The sequence below is a fragment of the Tachyglossus aculeatus genome, chromosome 25 (genome assembly GCF_015852505.1).
Source record: "Tachyglossus aculeatus isolate mTacAcu1 chromosome 25, mTacAcu1.pri, whole genome shotgun sequence".
Classification (NCBI taxonomy): domain Eukaryota; kingdom Metazoa; phylum Chordata; class Mammalia; order Monotremata; family Tachyglossidae; genus Tachyglossus; species Tachyglossus aculeatus.
Genome location: NC_052090.1, coordinates 562,724 through 588,451, shown reverse-complemented (window position 1 = coordinate 588,451; position 25,728 = coordinate 562,724). Strand labels below are relative to the sequence as shown.

General features: G+C 44.8%; 1 protein-coding gene across 3 annotated transcripts in view; it reads right to left on the bottom strand.

The window, feature by feature from the left end:
• Window positions 1-1,656: 1,656 nt before the first annotated feature.
• Window positions 1,657-25,728, bottom strand: part of PTH2R (parathyroid hormone 2 receptor) — an 88,270-nt gene continuing 64,198 nt past the window's right edge. For 2 of the 3 annotated variants that reach the window (XM_038766781.1, XM_038766782.1), the window contains 6 exons: window positions 19,654-19,714; window positions 13,254-13,320; window positions 11,134-11,228; window positions 7,360-7,498; window positions 3,366-3,407; window positions 1,657-2,941 (listed from right to left, as the gene is read on the bottom strand). In XM_038766781.1, the coding sequence (XP_038622709.1) occupies window positions 2,546-2,941; window positions 3,366-3,407; window positions 7,360-7,498; window positions 11,134-11,228; window positions 13,254-13,320; window positions 19,654-19,714 (800 nt within the window). In that variant the 3' untranslated portion in view covers window positions 1,657-2,545. Of the gene's footprint in view, window positions 2,942-3,365; window positions 3,408-7,359; window positions 7,499-11,133; window positions 11,229-13,253; window positions 13,321-19,653; window positions 19,715-20,306; window positions 20,384-25,728 lie in introns of all 3 variants that reach the window. The other variant, XM_038766783.1, reaches the window with a different exon arrangement.

Below are 25,728 nucleotides of genomic sequence, written 5' to 3'. Positions count from 1 at the left end.
GATGATGCTTCAGGAGAATACCACTTTTTGTTGCCCCCTCTCCCCTACCAAGCCCTCCCTGAGGTTGGCCTATAACAATCAGGTCAAACTATATAGAGTTGCCATTATTATTCTGATGCCTCCAGCAGCCATTAAAAAAAAAATTGTAAAGCAGGTGAGGTGAGAGCTGTTCTTTGTACTATGTGCAGATCACTAGCATATTATTCAGTATCGTCTCTGAAAAAAAAGAAAAAAACCCACTAATCTCAAAGTTGGAACAGTGGCAGATGGGAAGCAGTGTAGTGTAGTGGAAAAATTAGGGGCTTATGAGTCAGAAGACCTGGGTTTTAATCCTGGATCTGCCACTTGTCTTCTATGTGACCTTGGGCAAGTCACTTAACTTCTCTGTGCCTTGGTTTCCTCATCTATAAAATAGGGATTAAATCCTACTCCCTCTTATCTAGACTGAGAGCCCCATGTGTGTCAGGAACTATGTACAAGTTGATAACCTTATTTCTACCCCAACACTTAGAACAGAGCTTGCCCACATAGTAAGTGCTTAACAAATACCTTTTTTAAAAAAAAATTTGAGCCATGATTGTAAGACTGTGATGTATTATATTCAGTTTTGGAGAAAGATGTGTGAGTTACAAAAATCCAAAGGTTCTGTTGGAGGTTGACAAGGGAATTGCAGAGAAGGAAAGGAGAAACTACATTTGCTTTCCAGGCAGCAAAGGGGTCAGTGAGCTTTTTGTGACACAGTAAGGCACAAAAGTAGTTTTAGACAAAGACAAGATCCCTGAGTTTTCTTGGTAGGGGATGGACAAAACATAGCTCTCTCTCTCTCTCCTCCAAAGAGCAGATTCCACATGATTTAGAAGATCCTATCCCCTAATTTAGCCGAGGAGCAAATAGGCACTCTAGACTATACGATCATTGTGGGCAGAGAAAGTAGCTGCTAGCTCTGTTTTGTTCCTGAATTTTGGCTACACTGTCCAATAATATAAGGTCAAAGAAAGAGAAAACCAAATTGAGAAGTTTGGCATGTCACTTGGAAGACTGATGGATAGTAAGGTTCTAAACTTCAGTGTTATCAAACTTCAGACCAGATTAAATATCTGCAGAAGAATTGCAGTGTCCAGCCTTCCTTATGAATGTGAAACCTAAACTTATCCCATACACCCCATTGGACTTCTCGAGCAGTTCCACCTATTTATCCTAAGTGCAACAGTGAACTTAACATCAAGGGGTATTATAGTATCACAAACACTGAGGCCCCAAAACCCACCAGCATCCAAACAATGTCTGTCATGTCACACTTTTGCAAGATGTAAGTAGGGATGGCAGCAGGATACCCAAATAGGTGCGCTATGAGCTGAAATGGGGAAACTATAAGCAGAGGGGGAAACACAAAAACCTTTAAGACACGATGAAACAAAATCTCAGCAGAGGGCAGCTTAGGGGGCAGCAGCAGCAGATGGACCAATCTGGCAGGTAGCAACCGGAAACACTGTGATTGTTTTGAAGGAACCTTTACGATACATTTGCAATACCCTGAGAAAGAAGCAAAAACAACCCTAAGGCCAAAAGTTTCCCACCTGGAGCCTGCAAACTCTTGAAGGAGCAAAACTTCTCAACCTGGGCTCCCTAAGCACAGCAAAGGTCAGAGACTGAAAGGTTGATAGACATGAGATTTTAATGTCCCCCACATGGCATTTCACAAGATCCAACACAAAAGAGTTCAGTACCACAGAGGATTTCAGGGCAATATCCTTTGCTCAGAAACGTTCATGTAGAGTGGCAGTTCCAAAGTTCTCACCCACCCAAAGGGGCAGATCCCATATCAACTGGAGTGAAGGGTTGACCTGTGGTCCTGTGGGTTGGTTCATGCAACAACAAGCAAAATATGATGTGCCATTTCTGAGTTTCACTGTTTGTCATTAATTTGAAGTTCCATTCCAACTCCCTAATGTTACTAATTGCTTCAAAAATCTTTGCTCTTTCCAGACTTCTTCAGGCTTTGTTTAATGGCACACTTACACACAGTGCTACTCACACTATACAAAGGTTTTGCCAAAGCAATTCAGACTGAGAAACAGAGAGAGAAAATGGAAGGAAAAGAGAAGGGCAGTGTCTCAGTTTTGAAATGAAAGACAGTCAAATATAAGAAAAAACTTTACTGAAGAACAAAAGCGAATCCTGGATGTATTTCTAATCCCTTTGAATTTCAAGTCATTTTCTAAGGCCCATGGGGCTACAGAGGAATGTAGCAGTGATGTGCATTAGCACCAAAGCTTCCATGCCTCTAAACAGAGGATAGTTTTATGCCAAAATAATTCAATGAATCATCTCATCAGGAAATCTTTTTTTTTTTGCCTTTGATAGCTTCAGGGCTCAGAGAATGGAGATTCAAAACCCTTGGAGATGATATTTGCCACAGAATGAAATGGCAGCAGATTGGGCTTGAGGCAACAAGGTCGGGGGCGTGGAGTGAGGGGGTTGGTGCTGCTGCCATGATGAATTGGATGGGCTCATTCAATTCTAGCCCTAGCCTAACACCATTTCCTCAGAGTGCATCCTCAGTTTCAGTCTGGCTCCTCGCGGAGTTTGAGCTCACATCTACAGGCTTCATAATCTCCTTCTGTGATTGGTCCTCCACCCCAGTCCCTGCATTCTCAGTCATGTCACCATGGATCCAGGGAGGCAGGCTCTCCTGATCAGAGTTGCTCCGGACGTAGCCTGGTAAGTTCACATGGGGGTCCGCCTGCCTGCTGGCAGTTCGGCTGCTCTTGCTGGTGAGCAGGACCATGCGGGAGGTGGCCACTGTCTGAGACTGGCTGCTGGTGCTGTGCGTCACATTGGTCAGGACGGAGCCATATCTATAACTGCCACATGGAGTCGTCCTCTTCCAGTCCACAGCCACGTTCCACCTGCTCCAAGTTTTCTTGATCTCCGCCTGAACCTGAGCCATTACCAGAGCTTTAGCCAGGGGTCTGCACAGGGCCGACCAAACTCACCATCCCAACCCTGTGGGTCCTTGAGGGATTTGGGGACATAGGGGAGGTTGCTGAGTAAAGGGAAAAGTTTGGGGAAGAAAGTGTAGGAAGAGAATGGAAGTGGGTAGAGCTGTGCCACTTTGCTCCCCATTTCCTGAAGGAAGCCAGAGGAGGAGTGGCTGGAGAAAAACCAAGAATGAAATGGGTTAGGGGAAATGTAGTTATGGGGGTCCAGGACCGCCCCCACTTTTTCTGACTCTTGTCATCTTGGGCTGTTTCTGGTCCGTCCTGGGTCCAGAGCAAGGAGGACCTGACCATTCCTAAGGCTGATTCCCAGCCTGAATGAGCCAGCCTCCCTGGACGGTGCTACTGCTGCTGCTTCCAACTTACCTCTCCGTTGCAGTAACAATAGATGATAGAAACAAAGAAACCCTAAAGGGCAAAAGAAATAAGAATCAGGCAATGTGTATGTTGAGTGGTCGGAGAGGAATAATTGGGCACAGAAAATATGTGTCCCACTCAAAATGTGTAAATTAGTAAAAAAATCAAAGAAAGCTCTCCTTTCCCTAAGGTTCAAGTCTTTGCCAGTGGCAATTTACACTTCAAACGTTTGTCCAAATTCTTTCCTCATGGGGAAGTACACATCCTGCTGGACTGTCCTGAGTGGCTAAGGGCTGCCTAGATAATATTTGGAAACAGAAAAATATTCCAGGTTCCAGATAAAGGTCCACCAGAGAGCCTGCCCTTGACCAACTCCCAACTGCTCTGCTTGCTTTAAGTGTTTGATGGCCATAGTTGAGGTAGAGCATGCTCAGTCCCTACTTGCTTGAGGGCCTAAAGTATTCTGGAACATGTAGTTCAGATGCCCTGGAATCTTGAGGGGATTTATGCCTCATACCGATCATCTATTTCCTCCCATGTTGGTCTACTTGATGAGACAGAAAGGGATGGGGGCCAAACCTGGGGTGGTGAGAAGCAGCATGGCGTAGTGGAAACTGCATGGGCCTGGGTGTCAGGGGACCTGTTCTAATCCCAGCTCTGTCACGAGTCTGTTGTGTGACCTTGGACAATCACTTAATTTTTCGGTGCCTCAGTTACCTCAACAGTAAATTGGGGTTTAAATCCTACTCCCTCCTACTTATTTATTCAATCATATTTACTGAGCACTTACTGTGTGCACCGTAATGTACTAAGCACTTGGGAGAGTACAATACAACAATAAACAGATACATTCCCTGCCCACAACAAGCTTAAAGTCTAGAGGAGAGGAAACAAACATTAATATAATTAAACAAATTACAGATATGCACAAAAGTGCTGTGGGACTGGGGTGGGGGTGGGGGGAAAGAACAAAGGGAGCAAGTCAGGGTAAAACGGAAGAGAATGGAAGAAGAGGAAAGGTGGGCTTAGTCAGGGAAGGCCTCTTGGAGGAGACGTGCCTTCAATAAGGCTTTGAAAGTGTGGAGAGTAGTTGTCAGATTTGAGGAGGGAGGGCATCCCAGGTCAGAGGCAGGATTTGGGCAAAAGGTTAGTGGTGAGTTAGATTAGATCAAGGCACAGTGAGAAGGTTAGCATTAGAGGAGCATCCTATGTGGGACAGGGTCTGTGTTCAACCTGATTAGCTTGCATCTACCTCAGTGCTTAACTATTATTTTGGTGCTTCAGTGTCACTGTTTTCCTAAGTTTGGTCACCCTGCCTCCCTAGAGTGAACTCTGGGGCAAGGCTAGCCAGGCCAGTCAGGAGACATTGTGAGATCCTGACTGTGGAACAAAACAGCCAGACTGGGGGCAGGGGGGATTGAGGGAAGTATCCAAGCAGCAAACCTCCCTGTAATTCCAACCCCATGGCCACTGATATTTATCAAGCTCTTAGAAAACCAAAAAATACCCCAAACAAAAAGAGATGGGATGGATGTTTTGCCCTTTTAAATTGGTTTCACTTCAGCATTTGGTCCATCACTTCGGACGTGCTCGTCTTGTGGCCATCCACAAGCACAAGCAGGGTTTTAGGGCCAATCTTGGGCTGGGCTGATTGAGGCACCAGAAATCACGTTAACCCAGAAACTAACCCCACAACTCCCAGTTCACTGACTCCACTCACTCCACTGAAACTGCCCTCTCAAAGGTCACCAAAGACCTCCTTCTTATCAAATCCAATGGCTCCTACTCTATCCCAATCCTCTTCGACCTCTCAGCTGCCTCTGACACTGTCGATCATTCCCTTCTCCTCAACACATTATCCAACCTTGGCTTCATGGACTCCATCCTCTCCTGTTTCTCCTCTTATCTCTCTGGCCGTTCATGCTCAGTCTCCTTCGCGGGCTCCTCCTCTCCCTCCCATCCCCTAACTGTAGGGGTTCCTCAAGGGTCAGTTCTTGATCCCCTTCTATTCTCCATCTATACAGAGAAGCAGCGTGGCTCAGTGGAAAGAGCACGGGCTTTGGAGTCAGAGGTCATGGGTTCAAATCCCGGCTCCACCAATTGTCAGCTGTGTGACTTTGGGCAAGTTACTTAACTTCTCTGGGCCTCAGTTCCCTCATCTGTATAATGGGGATTAAGACTGTGAGCCCTACATGGGACAACCTGATCACCTTGTATTCCCCCAGCACTTAGAACAGTGCTTTGCACATAGTAAGCGCTTAACAAATACCACTATTATTATTATTATAATACTCACTCCCTTGGTGAACTCAATCACTCCCATGGCTTCAACTATCATCTTCACGCAGATGATACCCAAATCTATATCTCCTCCCCTGTTCTCTCTCTCCCCCTCCAAGCACACATCTCCTACTGCCTTCGGGACATCTCTACTTGGATGTCCTCCCACCACCTAAAACTCAGCATGTCCAAGACAGGGCTCCTTATCTTCCCTCCCAAACTCTGCCCTCTCCCTGACTTTCCCGTCACTGTGGACAGCATTACCAACCTTCCCATCTCACATGTACACAACCTTGGAGTCATCCTTGACTCCGCTCTCTCATTTATCCCACATATCCAATCCATTACCAAAACCTGTCAGTCTCACCTTCATAACATTGCCAAGATCCACCCTTTCGTCTCCATCCAAACCGCTACTACGTTAGTACAATCACTCATCCTATCCCGACTGGATTGCTGCATCAGCAACCTTTCTGTCTTCCCAACCTCCTGTCTCTCCCCACTTCAGTCCATACTACACTCTGCTGCCGGATTATCTTTCTATAGAAACGTTCTGGGCATGTCACCCCCCTCCTCAAAAATTTCCAGTGGTTGCCTATCAACCTCCATATCAAGCATATCAGAGCTTTCCATCATCTTGTCCCCTCCTATCTAACTTCCCTTCTCTTCTTCTACATCCCAGCCCACACACTCCATTCCTCTGGTGTTAACCTTCTCACTGTGCCTTGTTCTTGCCTGTCCCACCATCGACCCCTGGCCCATGTCCTACCTCTGACCTGGAATGCCCTCCCTCCTCAAATTCGCCACACAATCCCTCCTTCAAAGTTCTACTGAAGGCCCACCTCCTCCAAGAGGCCTTCCCAGACAAAGCCACCTTTTCCTCAGCTTCCCCCCCATCACCCCGACTTGCTCCTTTTGCTCTACCCCTCTCTCCCTGCCCCACAGCACTTGTGTATGTATATATATACTCTATAATTCTATTTATTTACATTAATGCCTATTTACTTGTTTAGATGTGTATATTTATATATCTATTATTCTATTTATTTATATTGATGCCTGTTTACTTGTTTTGATGTCTGTTTCTCCCTTCTAGACTGTAATCCCATTGTGGGCGGGGATTGTCTCTTTTTAATTGTCTCTTTTTATTGCTGAATTATACCTTCCAAGTGCTTAGTACAATCAATAAATACGATTGAATGAATGAATGAATGAATAAATGACTCCCTGAACAGAGCTGACAGTGGGAGCCTGTTCCATTCAGCTTCTTGTCCAACAACTCTCCCTACTTCTTCCTTCAGCTTGGAAGTTCACTTTCTTCTTTGACAATAAGCTTCAGAGTGGCTCTCGCTCTTGGTGGTTGGCTCTCAGGCAGACAGGGAGTGGTTAGCAAGGGATAAAAAAACCACACTGAGGCAGATTGAACTCCAACATGACCTGGGGACAGAGGCATCAGAGGGATGGGGGATGCCAAAATGCACACATGCACAAGCAACCCCCTCCACACATGCCCACACACATACAAACACATGTACCCTATGGATCTGCTCACACATGTCTGTATGTGCACACCTGCATTTCTGCATACGCGCACACACACAAACACATATACACAGGCACACAACCACCCACACATGGACACACACATACACATACACACATGCATGCACACACATACCCATATATGCATGCACACACACAGCTTTTACTTTACCCTCTGTACCTGAAAGGAGTTGAAGAAGAGTTCACAGTGCAGGCGTATCTCCCACCCAAGGCCCGAGAGGTTATGGGGCAGACATACAAACACAATGTAGTGCACGCCGAAGACCAACACCAGGACCAAGGTTGACTTGGCCAACTTCCTGCAAGAGAATAGTGAGAAAGAGTCTCAGTTTCCAGGCTGGAGAGACTCCTGGGAGAGGAGACAACCCTTCCAGGACTGGCGGCATCTCAGCCCCTCGGAACCTGCCCCGCCTGACCCTGCCTGTCTGAACCTGAACTGTGCTGGGCTGGGTGACAGAAATTCACTGAAACCAACCATCTTGGCTGCCCAGTCAGGCCCTTGTGAGGTGGAGTTCTGCCCACTGCCAATGGTAGGATTTCTGCAGGAGAGGCAGGGTCTCCTCTCTTGGTACGGGTCCACTGGGAGCCAGGCCATTTGATGAGGACAAAATCTACCTATGAGTCTGTGGTGCCCCATGCACGGTTAGCCAGGCCAGTCAGGAGGCATCTGTGAGATTCTAACCTCAGAACAAAACAGCCATCCTAGGAGGGACTGAGGTAAGTATCCAAGCAACAAACCCATTTGCAATTCCACCCCCGAGGCCAATCCTGAAGCTGTTACAGATATTTAGCAAGCGCTTAGTTCAGTGCTCTGCCCAAAGAAAATGCTCAATAAATGTGATTGATTGATTATCCAGATACTGATGCTGCCACCTATAAAGACACTGGAATTCTCACTGATGTTTACATCAGTACCATTAAAGAAGCTATTCCTGGCATAATTAGCTTTCTTCATGCCTGAACCATTACAGATAGTGACACTGTTATGATACTTTAACAGCTTCCATTAGTGATACTGTTCTTGATATGGATATACCTGGCACTATACAAATACTTTATCGATCCCATTATCCATGCCATTACCATTCTCAGCTTTGTTTGCTGGCTCCTCCTCTATCTCTCATCCTCTTACTCTGGGCATTCCCCAAAGCTCTGTTCTGGGCCCCATACATTTACTTTATACTCACTCTCTCAGGGAGTTCATACGCTCACATGGCTTCAACTACCTCTTCTCTGTGGGTGACTTCCCAAATCTATTTTGCACAGCTCCAACCTCTACTCTGGCCTGCAACCCCGAATCTCCTATTGCCTCCATTCCACTTATCTCTACTTATATGTCCTCCCAAGATCTCAGACTAAGTATGCCTAAAACAGGATTTCTTAGAGAAGCAGTGTGGCTCAGTGGAAAGAGCACAGGCCTGGGAGTTCTAATGGGTTCTAATCCCAGCTCTGCTACTTGTCTGCTGTGTGACTTTGGGCAAGTCACTTAACTTCTCTGTGCCTCAGTTCCCTCATCTGTAAAACGGGGGTGAAGACTGTGAGCCCCACGTAGAACAACCTGATTATCTTGTATATCCCCCAGTGCTTAGAACAGTGCTTGCCACATAGTAAGCGCTTAACAAATACCATTATTATTATTATCATTATCATTATCTTTATTCCTACCCCTATTCTTCTCCCTAACTTTCTGCTCTCAATTGACAGCACCACCATCCTCCCCATACCAGAAGCACGCAGTTTTTCCTCTCTGCCCAAACTGCTACTACCCTGTTACAAGCTCTAACAGCATCACCATCAGCATTTACTGAGCTACTCTAATATTCTGTGCAGGGCAGTGTACTATGTGCTGGAAAACATACAATAAAAGTAGATGGCACTTGGGGTCTCTACCCTCATGAAATTTATAAGGAGGCCGAAGTAGAGGCTGGGAAGTGAAGGAGCATCATGCCTTGACTGAATGCATATAAGCATTTCCTCTTATACCAAATATTCTTGCACCAACTTGTGGGCAAGTATAATACATTATACCACAACAGTCTCATGTTGCGGAATTTTTGCATCATGCTAGCTCCAAATTTGTGTTATAGCAGAACTGACTGTTCTAATCTTTACCAATTAGACTATTCACCACCCTGGACCAGGAACTATATCTAAATCAAAACGCTTAAACCATCCCCCAGAATTTAGTATAGTGTTTGATTTAGAGTAATGATAATGATAACAATGTTTCAAAGATTCCATTATGATCACCATCTTCAAGAAGAAAAACGAGAGAACTAATTGTGGAAACTGCTAAGGTATGCCATTGTTCTCCATTGATGACAAAATCCTAGACAGATTATTTATGGAGAGACTACAGGAGAACATAATCAATTTAATCAGGCACTTCCTGAGTCACTGACCAAAGTGCATCACAGCAGGTACAAACTTTGCAGTGTGACAGTTTCAAGAAAATCAGTCAAAAAATAAATAGTATTTACTGAATGCCTTTTATGGACAGAAAACTGTACTAGGCAACTGAGAGAGAACAATAGACTTAGTAGCCATGACCCCATGTTCAATTAATCAGTAGTATTTGTTGAGCTCTTACTGTGTGCAGAGCACTGTGCTATGCACTTGGGAGAGTGTAATACAATAGAGTCAGTAGATAGGGACAGGTTTGTTACTGAAAGCAAGGTAAGTATGTTTGATACTACAGGGATCCTTTGTCATAATGATCTTCTTTCAGTGTGTTTCACAACAATGCCATTTTTTAAATGGTATTTGTTAAGCACTTATGATGTACCACCATCACCACCACTACTACTACTACTACTGGAGTAGTTACACACTAATCAGGTTGGACTCAGTCCAGGTCCTATGAGGGGCTTAATCCTCACTTTATAAATGAGGTAACGGCAGCACAGAGAAGTGAAGTGACTTCCCCGAGGTCACACATCGCACAAGTGGTGGAGCTGGGATTAGAACCCAAGTCCTCTGACTCCCAAGCCCATGCTCTTTCCACTAGGCCATGCTGCCTCTGCTTTTGAATTTTAGTACCAGTATTTTTGACAGCATTCTCTTGCAACAAGTTAATACCCTGTATTTGTAGAACGTGCAAATATTTACCTTGGCTTTTACACTTCCCATCTCCATTCACTCACTTTCAAAGCATTTTGGCTGACTTGAATAGAGAGATTAAAGTCCAATTCAACAGCTGTTCTCTAGTTAAGCTTTAGGTAATGACAAATCTTGTGTATTTTGCTCAGAATAGTACAAGACATTTTGAAATGAAGTATTCATATATGTACATATGAAAAATCAAATTAATAATTATCTAATACTGGCGCTTATATACCATGCTATTTGATTACATAATGATATTAATTACATTTTAAATCACTGTTCTTGGAATTTGGGGGAGCATTTAAGCACTTTCCATCATTTCCTAGGGTAACTATACTCATTTAGAATTCTTCATGGAATCAATTAAAGAGTACTAACTGGGAAGTCCCTGAATTCATATTTGCTCTCTCTGTGAACCAACATGTGTGGATTGGATTTCCAGGAGGCAGGCTGAAAAACAGAGATAGATCCTATGTGGGACAAACCCATCAGTAGAAGAAGGAGCTGTTTTTATGGGTAAACAATGAGTCAGAATCTTGGTCCTGCATTTGAATCTTCAACCGCAGCTGCACACTTGCATAAGACTTCCAGGTCGATAGCCTCCAAGTCTTCAAAAATAAAGGCAGCTCGATGTGAACGTATGTAATGTAGAACACACAGGGTGCTTTTCAAGGAAACTAGAAATGGTTAAGGATAGGGGGAGGCAATACCTATTTTTCTCAGAAATGACTGTCTTTCAACCTTTTGAGCTGACCCACCAGGAAAACATCTCATCCTTGGGAAAAGAATCACAGGCAAAGACTGTTGTAGATTTCTGGCTCAGAATTACCGGTATTGCTTCCTTGTATCATATCCAACTGCATTGGTCTCCCAAATTTTAGTGGCCAGGACTCGCACCGTGTTGAGGAAGAGAATGAAGTTGAGCTACAAAAGACAAAGAGATTTAAAAAGGAAAGATTTAGTGGACCACTCGTGAGAGCTTTGTTTTCCTTCTATGTCTCCTGAGTACACTTACTCCATTAGTAGTTGGGCTTAGAGTCTTGAAGGCAGTACAACACAGGGCCACAACCTAGAAGAACTTTGGCCAAGCAGATTCTCTGAGTAACAGTCCCTCTGGAGGGAGGCAAGAAGGGCACTCTGGGAGGGAATCGGGTCTTAGGTGGAGGTAGCAGAAGACCTCGGGCCTTGTAGGGTGTCTGGCAGGAAGGCTGACTACTCATCTTTCCATTCAAACCCTGGGCTTCCCCTAACTTTCCCATCACAGCACCACCATTCTCCCTATCTCACAAACCCATAACCATGGCGTTATCTTTGACTCATCTCTCTCATTCAGCCCACACATTCTATGTCACCAAATCCTGTCTGTTCTACCTTCACAAAATCTCTTGAATCTACCCTTTCCTCTCCCTCCAAACTGGTATCATGCTGATAGAAGGACTCATCATTTCTCACCTTGATTACTGCATCAGCTTCCTCGCTGACCTCCCTGCCTCCTGTCTCTCCTCTCTCCAGTCCAAATTTCACTCTGCTGAATGGATCATTTTTCTGAAAAACTGCTCAGTCCATATCCCCCAACTCCTCAAAAACTTCCAGTGGCTGCCCATCCACCTCCACAACAAAGAGAAATGCCTCACCATTGGCTTTAAGACACTCAATAAACTGTCCCTCAGCTTGCCCTCTTCATTCCTCTCAAGCTAAATTGCTCACTGTGCTTCATTTCTGCTCTGAAAACCATCCTTGTCCCTCCTCCCCTCTGGAACCCCTGGGGTCCTGTCCAGCTGTTCGCCGTGGCTGGATGAGGCACTAGCTTTCAACCTGAGCCACCCTCTGGAGGTGGGGGTTGAGCCTTGCTGGGGAGCTCCTCAGATCCCATGCCTCTCCTTCAAGAACCCTTCCTGGAACAAGCCAGTGTGCCAGCCATGCGCTGGACCTGCACTCGACATGAAAGAGTCTTGAGGCTTTGTGCTGGTCCTACCAAATACAAATTCTGCAGATTTGTCTGGTGATTTTCCTCCAGGAAACATATCCTATTTAAACCCCAAAGGATAAAGGAACTTTCTCTTTTAAATAGTAGAGAATGGGAAAGAGTGAGGGTGCGGGGACAGAAAGGAAAAGGGGAAGCGTAGGAAGAACAATAATTCCATCAATCAGGGGGTAGGCACCAGGAGATTAATGGTCTGAGCTGCTTTCTGGAGCCACTGCAGAAAGGGCAGTGCTGGGATTGGATGCCCTTCCTCCAGAGCAGGCAAGGGGCTGAACCCAAGTTCCCCAGGATGGCTTCCAGACCTACACACGGCAAGTTCAATTCTGCCCACGACTTGGCAGTCAGGACCGCTTCCCTGAACTTCTTCCAGCAACACCTGCAGCAGGTGTGTTAGCCACGTCCCACATGGGAGTGTTTTCAGCTTGAGTCTGTGGTCAGGAGGAGTTTATTTGATGGGGCCTCCTGGCTTGCCTCTGTACTGGAGAGCTGGACAAGGTTCCAGTATGTTGAGGCTCCTGCTCCAGTAGACTTTGGGGGAGCTCCAGTCTGACTCCCCCAGCAAACTAGCTTCCCCCTACCTGGCTCTCCTCTGTTCTGGGAAAAGGGTCAGGGGCTAAGTGGGCTCCTCCCCAGCATCCCAGCCCCTCTGCTAGTTGGGGCCTTTCATAGCTCTGCTCCAGGAGCCCTGCCTCTCAACATTAGTTGCCCCTCTGCCAACTAATTGGGGTTCCTATGGCAACCCCCTTCATGTCAGATAGATATGAATTTCCAAATTTTCAGGCAGCTCCTTGCCCACACTGCAGCGGGACAGGACCATTCCTTGCTGTTTGAGCAACAGATGTTCCTGGAGTCTGTTCCCATACAAAACACAGATATCACAAGCACTGCTTCCTGGGGGTCAGCTGTCCAATCCCCTCTGATCTGGGCCATTTCAGAGCTCTGAACCATTTCAGTTCTCTGCTTACCCCAATGGCTGCCAAAATCGGTGCTTGATAAATCCACTTGACATCTCCAGCACTGAGCTCCCAGCACCTGTGAAAACAAGGAAACAGTCATGATCCATTGGATGAAATCAAAGGCAAGTCACAAGTTCAGTATTTTGGAGCCACAAATAAGGACTCTAAAACTACAACCCTTCAATCCTTCCCCACACTACTCCCTGTAGTTGGTTAGTGCACATCTTAGTGCATGATGCTTGTCTCCCCCACTCTAGGCTGTAAACTCATTGTGGACATGGAATGTGACTGTTTATAGTTGTATTGCACTTCCCCAAGGACTTAGTACAGTGCTCTGCACACAGTAAGTGCTCAATAATTACAATTGAATGAATGAATGAAAGGTAGTGGAAGAAGTGACTTCACTGATCAAGAATCTGTGGCCTTCAAAGCCGAACATTGAGCGAATAATTGAGGCTGATGTATCCTGGCTCTCCAAATGAAGCCATAATGTCACTAGGTTCTGGGTCAGAAATGTCACTGTGAGGACCCATGGGGACCTGGCCCTTCACTTGTGGAGAAGAAAACACTACTCAAAGACCTCATCCTGCACAGATCCACAGGTCCTCCCCCTGCCCCTAACAAAAAGGCCCCACTGAGCTTCCATATTTCCTTCCAGAGGCAGGGTAGGTGACTAGGAGAGTGCTCATGTTTTTTCTATAAAACATTTGGATTGATTTGATGTTCCGGTCTTGTTGGTCTCTTTGGTTTGTGCACCTGCCTCCCCTCCAGAACTAAGACCAGTCATCAATCCATCAATAGTATTTATTGAGCACTTACTGTGTGCAGATAGCCTGGAAAAGCACAATGCAACAAAACTGGTAGACAATAATAATAATGATGATGGTATTTGTTAAGCGCTTACTATGTGCCAAGCACTGTTCTAAGCACTGGGGTAGATATAAGGTAATCAGCTTGTTCCACTTGGGGCTCACAATCTTAATTTCCATTTTAAAGATGAGGTCACTGAGTCACAGAAAAGTTAAGTGACTTGGCCAAAGTCACACAGCAGATAAGTGGCAGGGCTGGGATTAGAACTTCCTCTGACTCCCACGCCCTTGCTCTTCTTGCCACTAGGCCATGCAGTAGATGCAAACCCTGCCCTCAAGGAGCTTGCAGTCTACAGAAGAATATAGACTTATATACATATATATATAAACTACAGATTATAAATTATTTATTTATATTAGCAACTGTCTCCCACTCGAGACTGAAAGTTCTTTGTGGACAGGGAACGTGTCTAATAACTCCATTTGTAGTACTATCCCAGTGCCTAGTATGGGGTTCTGGACATAGTAAGCTCTCAATAAATACAGCTGATTTATTGATTGATTGATTGAAGAAGACTGGGGAAGTGACAATTCCCTCTCACCCCTCAGCCAAATCAACACTGCCTGGTTCAACACTTGCCCATCTAGAAGTTCCAGTGAGTAGAACATTTCATGTAACTTGTGCATCTTGGTTTAGGTGTTTTTTCCACTCCCAGGCCCCACTGAGGTGGCTGCTACTGCTTGGGGTGGCACGTACCACTACCTTGGAGCTAGAGGGCTGGGGAATCGATATATCACAGACTTGGGCCTTTGGCATTCTTCATGCAAGAATGGTGGAAAACTGATTTTGTTCTGGCAACACTCAAACCCCATTTCCAAGGGAAAGAAGAGAAAGAACTTTCAGGGGTTGGTCTTAGAGGGCAGGCATTTTTAGAAGGAGAGACGATCTGCTTCACAAAATCACAGAGACCTCCAGCTTTCTCCACCAGATATTTCACTGAAATTCCTGCGAGTCCTCACTCAGTGACTCAGCACAGATGTGGCAGCCCTAGGACATTGGGCAAAGCCCAGGACCACTTCAGTAAGTCAATCAGTCAATCATATTTATTAAGCGCTTACTTGGTGCAGAGCACAGTACTAAGCACTTGGGTGAGTACAATATAACAATAAAACTCGAGCTGCTCCACCATGGCATGGGGGTTGAGGGAGGAGCCCCCCGTCCCTCTTGCTCCCCAACAGCCTGAGATAACACAACCTGCTCCCTCCACTCTATCACACTGACTTCAAACCAAACTCTGACATCCTTGCCTCCAGCATGGCGCAACCCATGAAGTGAGGATTGCATGTGCCTGACTCTGGGTGTGTGGCAGTCCACCAACAGCTGAGAACTGTGGGCCATTGAGGGAGAGGCTCCTGTAGTGAGACCTCAACTGCTCTCCCCATCTCCTCTCCTAGAGCTCTTCTTCCTTTGACAATTCATCAGGGACTGGATCTCTCAGGATCACTTCTTGCTCTGCAGGATTATTTCCTTCTTGTGACTGCCAAAGAACAATCCCTCCCCTCCAGCCCAGGGGTAGCATATTGTCCCCTCATTCATGATTGTTTTGTCCTCCACTACCAATCTCTACTCTTCGACAAACATGACTCTAAAACTAGGCTAGAATACGATGGCTTAGGAAACATAATATTCGAAAAGGGGGTATTCTGGATAGAAAGAAAACTTGATGTTTTAAAGGGCCAAAAAGTTCATCTTTTTAAGAATAGGCAAGAATTAGAAACCTTAAGAATTATTTTCCCTAGTGTTTTTTTGAAATGACCATGCAGGATTCTGGAGGTGTCTCAGAAATGTTGGGTGGGTTAGAAATGTGAAGAGGCAGAGGGGAGGAGAGAGAAAGGAGTTTCCAGAGCAAAAAAAAAGCACAGTGAGTAGGTTAGTTTGACAGGAATGAAGAGGGCAAATTGGGAGAGAGCTGAATGAGTGCCTTAAAACCAATGGTAAGGCATTTATTTCTGCTTGATGCAGAGAGAAATGTATAACTGGGAGTAACACAGCCTAGTGGAATGAGCATGGGAGTCAGAAGACCTGGGTCCTTATCCTGATTCTAATAGCTGCCTGCTGTATGACCTTAGGAAAGTCACTTCACTTCTCTGGGCCTCAGGTTCTCCATCTGTAAAATGATAATTCAATGCCTGTTCTCTCCTCTTCTTAGACTTCTTAGCCTCAGGTGGTATGGGGACAGGGTCTGACTTGAATAACTTGTATCTAACCCAATCAATACTTACAGCAGTGCTTGACACATAAGTAGTTAAGAAATACCATAACAATAATAAGAACAAGTAGTAGCAATAGTATTTATTTAGAGCTTACTGTGTACAGTTTCTCTGCACTGCAAAAGAAAACAAAAGTGGGAATTAAATCTAGTCCCTGTCCTTTGTGGGGCTCACAATCTACGTTCTTGAGAAGTGGGGAAAGATGTGAAGAATGACATTTGGGAAACATGATCTGGTAGAAGAGTGAGGTATGGACTGGAGAGAGGAGAGAAAGCAAGTAGGGTGACAGTGATACACTAAGTAGTCTAGTCAGGATAATATATAATATAATAGTAGTATCTGTTAAGTGCTTATCAGTCAATGTAATAAACCCTGGGATATTTACAGGATAATCACATTGGAAACAGTCCCTGTCCCAGATAAGGCTCACTGTCTTAATCCCCATTGTACAGTTGCGGTAACTGAGGCATAGAGAAATTAAGTGACTTGCCCAAGGTGACAAAGCAGAAAAGCGGTGGAGCTGGGATTAAAACACAGGTCCTCTGACTCTCAAGCCTCTGCTGTTTCCATTAGACCATGCTGCTTCTTGACCAGGGCAGTGGCCTTTTGGATGGAGAGGAAGAATGGGATCAAGGAAATGTTTTGGAGGAAGAAGTGGCAGCCTTTGACAGTAAATTAAAAGAGATTTGAAAGGCAGAGAATTAGTGTGGCCTAGTGAAAAGTCCACAGGACTGGGAGTCAGCAGACTTGGGTTCTAATTCCAGCTCCACTACTTGCCTGCTATATGACCTCAGGCAAGTCATTTAACTTCTACATGCCTCAGTTTTCTCATCTGTGAAGTGTGGATGTTGAATACCTCTCTCTCCTCCTTAGACTGTGAGTCCAATGTGGGGCAGGGATTGCTTTGGATCTGATTATTTCAATTCTAACCTGGCACATAGGAAGCACTTAAAACCAAAATTATTGTTATTACTATTAGGAAGGAGTTGAGGATAACACCAAGTTTGTGGCCTTCTGGTTCAAGAGGAGGATGGTGTTATCAACAGAGATGGGAAAGTTAGGTGAAGTCAGGTGGTAGGATAAATAGTTCATTTTTAGACATCGAGTTTAGGGTGGTGGTGGGGGTAGTTACATGAGCCCACTGTTGGGTAGGGACTGTCTCTATATGTTGCCAACCTGTACTTCCCAAGCGCTTAGTACAGTGCTCTGCACACAGTAAGCGCTCAATAAATACGATTGATTGATTGATTGATATCTCAGAGGCAAGAGGAAATGCATGATTGTAAAGGAGCAGAAAGGTTGGGGCTAGAGAGGTAGAATTGGGAGTCATCCACATAGAAGAGTAATAATAATAACAATAATAACTGTGGTATTTGTGAAGTTCTTACTATGTGCCAAGCACGATGCTAAGAGCTTGGGTCAGTTACCAGATAATCAGGTCCCACATGGGGTTCACAGGCTAAGTAGGAGGAAGCACAGTTATTGAATCCCCATTTTGCAGATGAGGGAACTGAGGCACAGAGAAGTTAAGTGACTTGCCCAAGGTCACACAGCAGTAAGTGACAGAGTCAGGATTAGAACCCAAATCCTCTCACTTCCAGGCCCATGCTCTTTCCACTAGGCAACACTGCTCGAAGGGAACAAAGCCAAGGGCACAAATGAGCTCTCCTGGGGTGGGGGGGGTAAAGTGAGAAGAGAAGGGGTCCCAGAAATGAGTCCTGAGGGACCCCCACAGTTTGGGGATGGAAAACTGAGGAAGAGCTGGTGAAAGGGACTGAGAAGGAACAACCAAATAGATAGGAGAACAGGGAAGAAAACTGTGTCAGCAAAACCAAGGTTGACTGCAATTCCAGGAAAAAGGAGTTGTCCATTGTGTCAAAGGAAGCTGGGAAGAGGAACAGGATAAAGGAGCTTTTGTTAGCTTCGGCAAGGAGGGTGGCAATGGTGACACCTGAATGTGTTGCCTCAGGGGAGTTGTGGGAGAGGAAGTGGAAGCAATGGGTGTATACAACCTGTTCAGAGAACTTGGTCTAAAAGTGAAGACAAGAGAAGGACTGTTACCTGAATTGGGATCCAGAAAAGATCATATTAGTATCAGGGAAACATGAGCATGTTTGAAGGAAGAAGGGAAGGAGCCATTAGAGTGAATGGTTCTAGATGGCAGTCAAGGAGGGAAGAAGAGGGTACACAAGCGTTTTTGGGAGGAGAGAGAGGATGGAGCCAGAGGCACAGGAAGAGGGGGTGGAATGAAAGCAGATGGGACATAATAATAATATTATTTGTTAAGCAGTATGTGCCAACCACTGGAGTACATACATGAAAATCAGGTTGGGCACAGTCCCTGTCCCACAGGGGGCTCACAGCTCGCAGTTTAAGTGGGAGGGGGAACAGGTAATGAATCCCTATTTTACAGATGAGGAAAGTCTAGACTGTAAGCTCACTGTGGGAAAGGAACATATCTACCAACTCCGTTATATTGTTTTATTGTACTTTCCCGAGCACTTAGTACAGTATTCTGCACACAGTAAGCACTCAGTAAACATTGTTGATTGGTTGATTGATTAACAGAGGAGTTAAGCGACTTCCCCAAGGTCACATAATGGGCAAGTTTCAGAACCAGGATTATCACCCAGGTCCTCTGAAGCTTAAGTCCATGCTTTTTTCATTAGGCCATGCAAAAGATGCTGGTGACCCCCATCTTCAGCAATGTCAGTCTAGCTGTACTGTCAGCCTCAGCACCACACTGTTGATGGATTGAGTGTTTTTATGACCTTGGGCGTTCCACACCCTCATGGCCAGTGAGTCCTCTAAAGGATGCTCAGTCCCTCGGGTCTTCCCTCAGGGACTGCTCGGAACTGCAATGATCTCCAGATAAAGAGGGCCGTTTTTGTTGGCAGAGAGCTCAGGATGCTTGGAAACTTCCACCTGTAACAACTTCGGTTCCTTTAAGGTGAAGGCCAGGGTTTTCTAATGCCCATCTGCATTTGGAAAAGCTTCTCCCACTACTTAGTGACTGGCTCTAGGGCACTCAGGACTGATTTGGGTTGATTGTTCTATAAGTTTTTTAATCTTCCCAGAATTTAAGTCTGTGAGCCCTACTTCTCTTAGACGTCTGCTAGAGACTCCAGAAGCACAAGGAGTCTGATCAATTGATCTCAGTCTGGACCAAGCCTGCCATCTCTGCAAATTGGCAGCTAGAATTCAAGCACAACCAAACTTCTGAAGACCCAACCTGTGACATACAAAAGGACCAGGACAAGACATGAATCTGAAAAAGATCAGAGGCTTTTGGAAAGAGGAGACCGCCTTTCCTCATCCTTGTTACTCACCTGCCATCTGCCAGCGTTGCTCGAACTGCTGCCCAAGCCACCACAAACACCGCTGGGAACCCTAAGATCAGAGAAAGGTTACCTGGTGCCTGCAGGGGCAGAGTCTTTCAGAATAAGAACTGTAGAGCGACCAGATTCAGAGTAAACAAACAGCTGAGCCAATTCCCAAGAAATCTGGATAGACAAAGCATTGTCTTTAGTTGAAATGAAAGCAGAGTAACCTGCGCTTTCCAACACAGCCCAGTCACCAATTTGTGATTCCAACATAGCCCAGCCACCAATCCATGATTCCGACACAGCCAGCCATTAATCCATGATTCCACAGCAGTGAGTGCACTGAGGAACTGAGGCACAGAGAAATTAAGTGACTACCCCAAAGTCACATAGCAGACAAGTGGCAGACTCAGGATTAGAACCCAGATCCTTCTGACTCCCAGGCCCAAGCTCTATGGTCTCTGAAATCACAAATCCATCTGACTTGTTAGTCATTGAATAGCATAAGCACACACATTATCCCATCAATCAATCTATGGTACTTATTAAGCACTTACCATGTGCACAGGACTGTACTAAATCCTTCTGAAAGAACAATACAGGAGTTGGCATATACAGTCCCTGCCCACAAGGAGTGTACAGTTTACAGGGGAGCTTACAGTCTTCAGGTCTCCAAGTGTTAAGTAGATTAAGGCAGTTGCTTGGAAGCATCCATCAGTGGTCAGTGTTGCAGACTCTGACAATGAATGTTCACTCCATCAACTGTCTATTAACTGAACTTAATAAGGGAAGATGATCAATCTATCAATCAATCAATTATATTTATTGAGCACTTACTCTGAGCAGAGCACTGTACTAAGTGCTTGGGAGAATACAGTATAATAGAATGGGTAGACAAGTTCCCTCCCACAAGGAGCTTACAATCTAGAGGGGGAGTCAAACACTAATATAAAAGAATAAATTACGGGTATGTACAGTAATGCTGTGGGGCTTAGGGTGGGGTGAATGAAAGGGAGCAAATCCAAGTGCAAGGGTGATGCAGAAGGGAGTGGGAGAAGAGGAAATGAGTGCTTAGTCAGGGAAGGCCTCTTGGAGGAGATGTGCTTTTAATAAGGCTATGAAGGTGGGGAAAGTGATGTTATCTCTAATGTGAAGGGAGGAAGAGTTCCAGGCCAGAGACAGGACATGGTTGTGAGGTTGATGAGATGAGATGATGATGAAATGATGAGAGAGCCAAACAAATCTGTGATTTTGCAAATACCAATCACCAGTGGGCTTGGCAAAACCAATTTGTGGTTTCTCCCTACTGAAAGAAAGAGCATATCAGGAAGAAGAATCAGGAAGAAGAAACCATACATGTGCATGCAAAGGAAAAGAGACTAAATCTAAGAGAAGCAGCAGGGTCTAGTGGATAAAGCAAGAACCTGGGGGTCAGAAGGACTTGGGTTCTAATCCTGATCCACCACTTGTCTTCTATGTGACCCTAAGCAACTCCATTACCTCATCTATAAAATGGGGGATTAAGACTGTGAGCCCATGTGAGACATGGACTTTGCCCAAATTGATTAGCTTACATCCACCCCAGCAATTAATGCATTGCCTGGCACAGAGCAACCCCTTAGAAAAATCTAGAGGTTTTGAGAAACAATTTTCACAACTTGTCACCTTCAAAAACATACTCTCAAGAACTAGAGTGATGGATTTTCTTTTTTTTTTGCTCTTGCCTAGGTTCTGTTTTTTAAAAATTAGAGTCAGATTACCAAGTGAATGCAAATAGCAGCACTATCACCTGAGGTCTCAGAGATAATCAAGGAGCAGCATGGGACTGGGAACCAGGGGACCTGAATTCTAATCCCAGCTCTGTAAATTACTTGCTTTGGGACCTTAAGCAAGTCACTTAACTTCTCTGTACCTCAGGATGCGATGCCTGGTCTCTTTCCTACTTAGACTGTGAACTCCATGTAGCACAGGAACTTGGTTTTACCGGATTAACTTGTATCTACCCCAGTACTTAGACCAGACACATAGTAAGCACTTAACAAGTACAATAATGATAATAAAAGTCTAATTCCTGATATTGCAAAATTTCTTTTCATTCAAGAAAAAATTGTATTCTCCCCATCACCTTGCCCCTTTTTACCTCACCTCCCTTCTCTCCTTCTACATCCCAGCCCACACACTCCTCTCCTCTGGTGCTAACGTTCTCACTGTGCCTTGATCTCGCCTGTCTCACTGCCGACCCCAGGCCACGTCCCACCTCTGGCCTGGAATACCCTCCCTCCTCAAATCCACCAAATATTAACTCTTCCCCCCTTCAAAGCCCTACTGAAGGCACACCTCCTCCAAGAGGCCTTCCCAGACTAAGCACCCTTTTCCTCAGCTCCCCTTCCCTTCTGCGTCACCTCGATTCACTGCCTTTGCTGTCCCCCCACCACACAGCACTTATGTATATATGTGTATATACATATATATATATATATATATATATATATACATTCTATTTATTTATGTTGATGCCTGTTTACTTGTTTTTATCTGTCTCCCCCCTTCTAGACTATAATCCCATTATGGGCAGGGATTGTGTCTCTTTATTGCTATATTGTACTTTCCAAGTACTTAGTACAGTGCTCTGCACAAAGAAAGTGCTCAATAAATACAACTGAATGAATAAATGAAATCTGCCAGACCTCAGCCTCCCCCACCTTCTGAAATTCCCCCTCCTCTGATTCATATAACCAAGCCCAACTCATTCACACCTTTTAAAAACAAATATATTTAAGCATTTCTCATCATATATCATCAGATTTGGAAATATATACTTATATATGTAGTCCCCCTTCATGTTTGAAGATAGCTCTACTGACACAAGAATCTATATATATAAGCAATATATGTGACCTTGGGCAAGTCACTTAACCGTGCCTTAGTTCCCTCATCTGTAAAAATAGGGATTAAAACTGTGAGCCCCCCGTGGGACAACCTGATCACCTTGTAACCTCTCCAGTGCTTAAAACAGTGCTTTGCACATAGTAACAAATACCATCATCATTATTATTATTATTATTATTAAGTGGGTATGTCTGAAAAGACTGCAATGTGACCAAAATTCCATTCCAGACTGAGTATGGAAAAAATTCCCTATCACCATATGGTTGTGCTAGTGCCAGGCACTCAACAAGAAAATTTACCCACTAATCACGCCCACTAATCAATTTGCTTGGGGGAACAAATTGGAGGATGGTACTGGAGGGCTGGCCAATGTTTTAACTGAAAGAATCCCCAAATTGAAAGGTGATCAGAAGTCTTTCATTTCCTAGAGGTGTTGGAATTTGTGAGCTGTCCAGTCCTTGTGCATCTTCCCCAGTCTCTTGTGGGGCCTGCCACTGTTCTAAAACCTGCCTCTTGATCTCTTGATCTTCCCAAAGCCTTTGCTCAAGGAGAGAAAACCTCTCCTGATTACCATCCACCAAGATGGGAAAAATGATATTCATTCATTCATTCATTCAATCATATTTATTGAGCGCTTACTGTGTGCAGAGCACTGTACTAAGCACTTGGGAAGTGCAAGTTGGCAACATTTAGAGACGGTCCCTACCCAACAGTGGGCTCACAGTCTAGAAGGGGGAGACAGAGAACAAAACAAAACATATTAACAAAATGAAATAAGTAGAATAAATATGTACAAGTAAAATAAATAAACAGAGCAATAAATACATACAAACATATATACATATATACAGGTGCTGTGGGGAAGGGAAGGAGGTAAGGCAGGGGGGATGGAGAGGGGAAGGAGGGGGAGAGGAAGGAGGGGGCTCAGTCTGGGAAGGCCTCCTGGAGGAGGTGAGCTCTCAGTAGGGCCTTGAAGGGAGGAAGAGAGCTAGCTAGTGGATGTAGGGAGGAAGGGCATTCCAGGCCAGGGGGATGACGTGGGCCAGAGGTCGACGGCAGGACAGGTCCGTGGAGGGTGCGGGCTGGGCTGTAGAAGGAGAGAAGGGAGGTGAGGTAGGAAGGGGCAAGGTGATGGAGAGCCTTGAAGCTGAGGGTGAGGAGTTTCTGCCTGATGCGTACGTTGATTGGTAGCCACTGGAGATTTTTGAGGAGGAGAGTAACATGCCCAGAGTGTTTCTGGACAATGACAATCCGGGCAGCGGCGTGAAGCATGCATTGAAGTGGGGAGAGACAGGAGGATGGGAGATCGGAGAGGAGGCTGATACAGTAATCCAGACGGGATAGGATAAGAGCTTGAACGAGCAGGGTAGAGGTTTGGATGGAGAGGAAAGGGCGGATCTTGGCAATGTTGCGGAGCTGAGACTGGCAGGTTTTGGTGATGGCTTGGATGTGAGGGGTGAACAAGAGAGCGGAGTCGAGGGTGACACCAAGGTTGCACTTGTGAGATGGGAAGGATGGTAGTGCCATCAACAGTGATGGGAAAGTCAGGGAGAGGGCAGGGATATGAAAAGTACAGCATGATAAACAGGGATCTTGTTTAAATTGTAAAGATGCTTTTCTTGCATAGGAGAAAGTCATTTGGAGGAATCTAAGAAAATCATGTGCTTTGATTTCAGATCCCTTTTGTTTCTTGAACATTTAGAGGAAAGTTGGGAGCTGATTTTAGGACAATTCTTAGAAGCAGCGTGGACTAGTGGAAAGAGCATGGGGCCTGGAAGACAGAGGACCTGGGTTCTAATTTGGGCTCTGCCAATTCCTTGGTGTGTGATCTTGAGCAAGTCACTTAACTTCTCTGTGCCTCAGTTTCCTCAACTGTAAAATGGTAACTAAATATATGTCACCCCTCCTACTTAGACTGTGAGCCCCATGTGGGACAAAGACTGTGTCCAAACTGATTAACTTGTATCTACCACAGGACTTAGAACAGTGCTTGACACAAATTAAGCACTTAGCAAATACCATAGGAAATTAAAAAGAAAATAATAAAGGCTCCCAAAATATTTCTTGGCTCAAATTGCCAGATTTGATATTTTGAATATGAAGGAGCCCTCAAACTGTTTTTTCTGGAGTGTAAATTTTCAGATCATTTCCAGGTGGAGACTAACATTGAAAGTGAAGCATAAAGATGTTTTATAGAACAGAATTTCAATTTCTGCTTGCTCATGCATGGTTAACAATGATAAGAAACAGCAGTAGGGAGCACTAGCACTAGACTTTATATTTGCAAATGTAAACCACCACTAATGAGCCTGCATAAAATTAAACTCAAGAGCATTTACTACTGAGTCATCAGCACACAGATAAGAAGGAATCCAGAAGTGTGACAGATTTCATAGAAATTCGTTAAATCCATTCATTCATTCAATTATTTATTGAGCACTTACTCTGTGGAGAGCACTGTACTAAGGACTTGGAAAGTACAATTCAGCAACAAGTAGAGACGATCCCTACCCAACAATGGGCTCACAGCCTAGAAGAGGGGAGACAGACAACAAAACAAAGCAAAACAAGTAGACAGGCTTACTATAAAGATCGCGATTTACCCTATTGTTTCAGGAAATATGATTTAAGAGGAAGTTGAATTCATAAGTAAAAATGATAATAATGGTATCAGTTAAGCACTTATTAGGTGCCAAGCACTGTTCCAAGCACTGGGGTAGATACAAGGTTATCAGATTTTCCCATGTGGGACTCACAGTCTTAATTCCCATTTTACAGATGCATATTTTACTGAGGCACAGAGAAGTTAAGCGGCTAGCCCAAGGTCCCACAGGAGAGAAGTGGCAGAGGTGGGATTAGAACCCATGCTTTCTGACTCCCAAGCCCATGTTCTTTTCACTAAGCCAAGCTGCCATTACTAAGTCAGATCCATCCACTGTGACTCGGCTAGTGTCGATAAAAATTGCTTGGAGAAAACTTCCATGGCACTGGTCTTAATATTTGGGAATAGACAATTTACCAGCCCGGACTTTCCCCTCTTCATTCTAGTTTATTATACACTGCTCATTCATAAACTATAGCTACTAAAACCCACTGATGTTTTAGGCTGTGCAGCTTCATTTGTGAACCACCTACTTGGTGAAGAAATTAATTCCAGTTTCCCGATCCTTGGTGAATATTTTCTGAATGTCC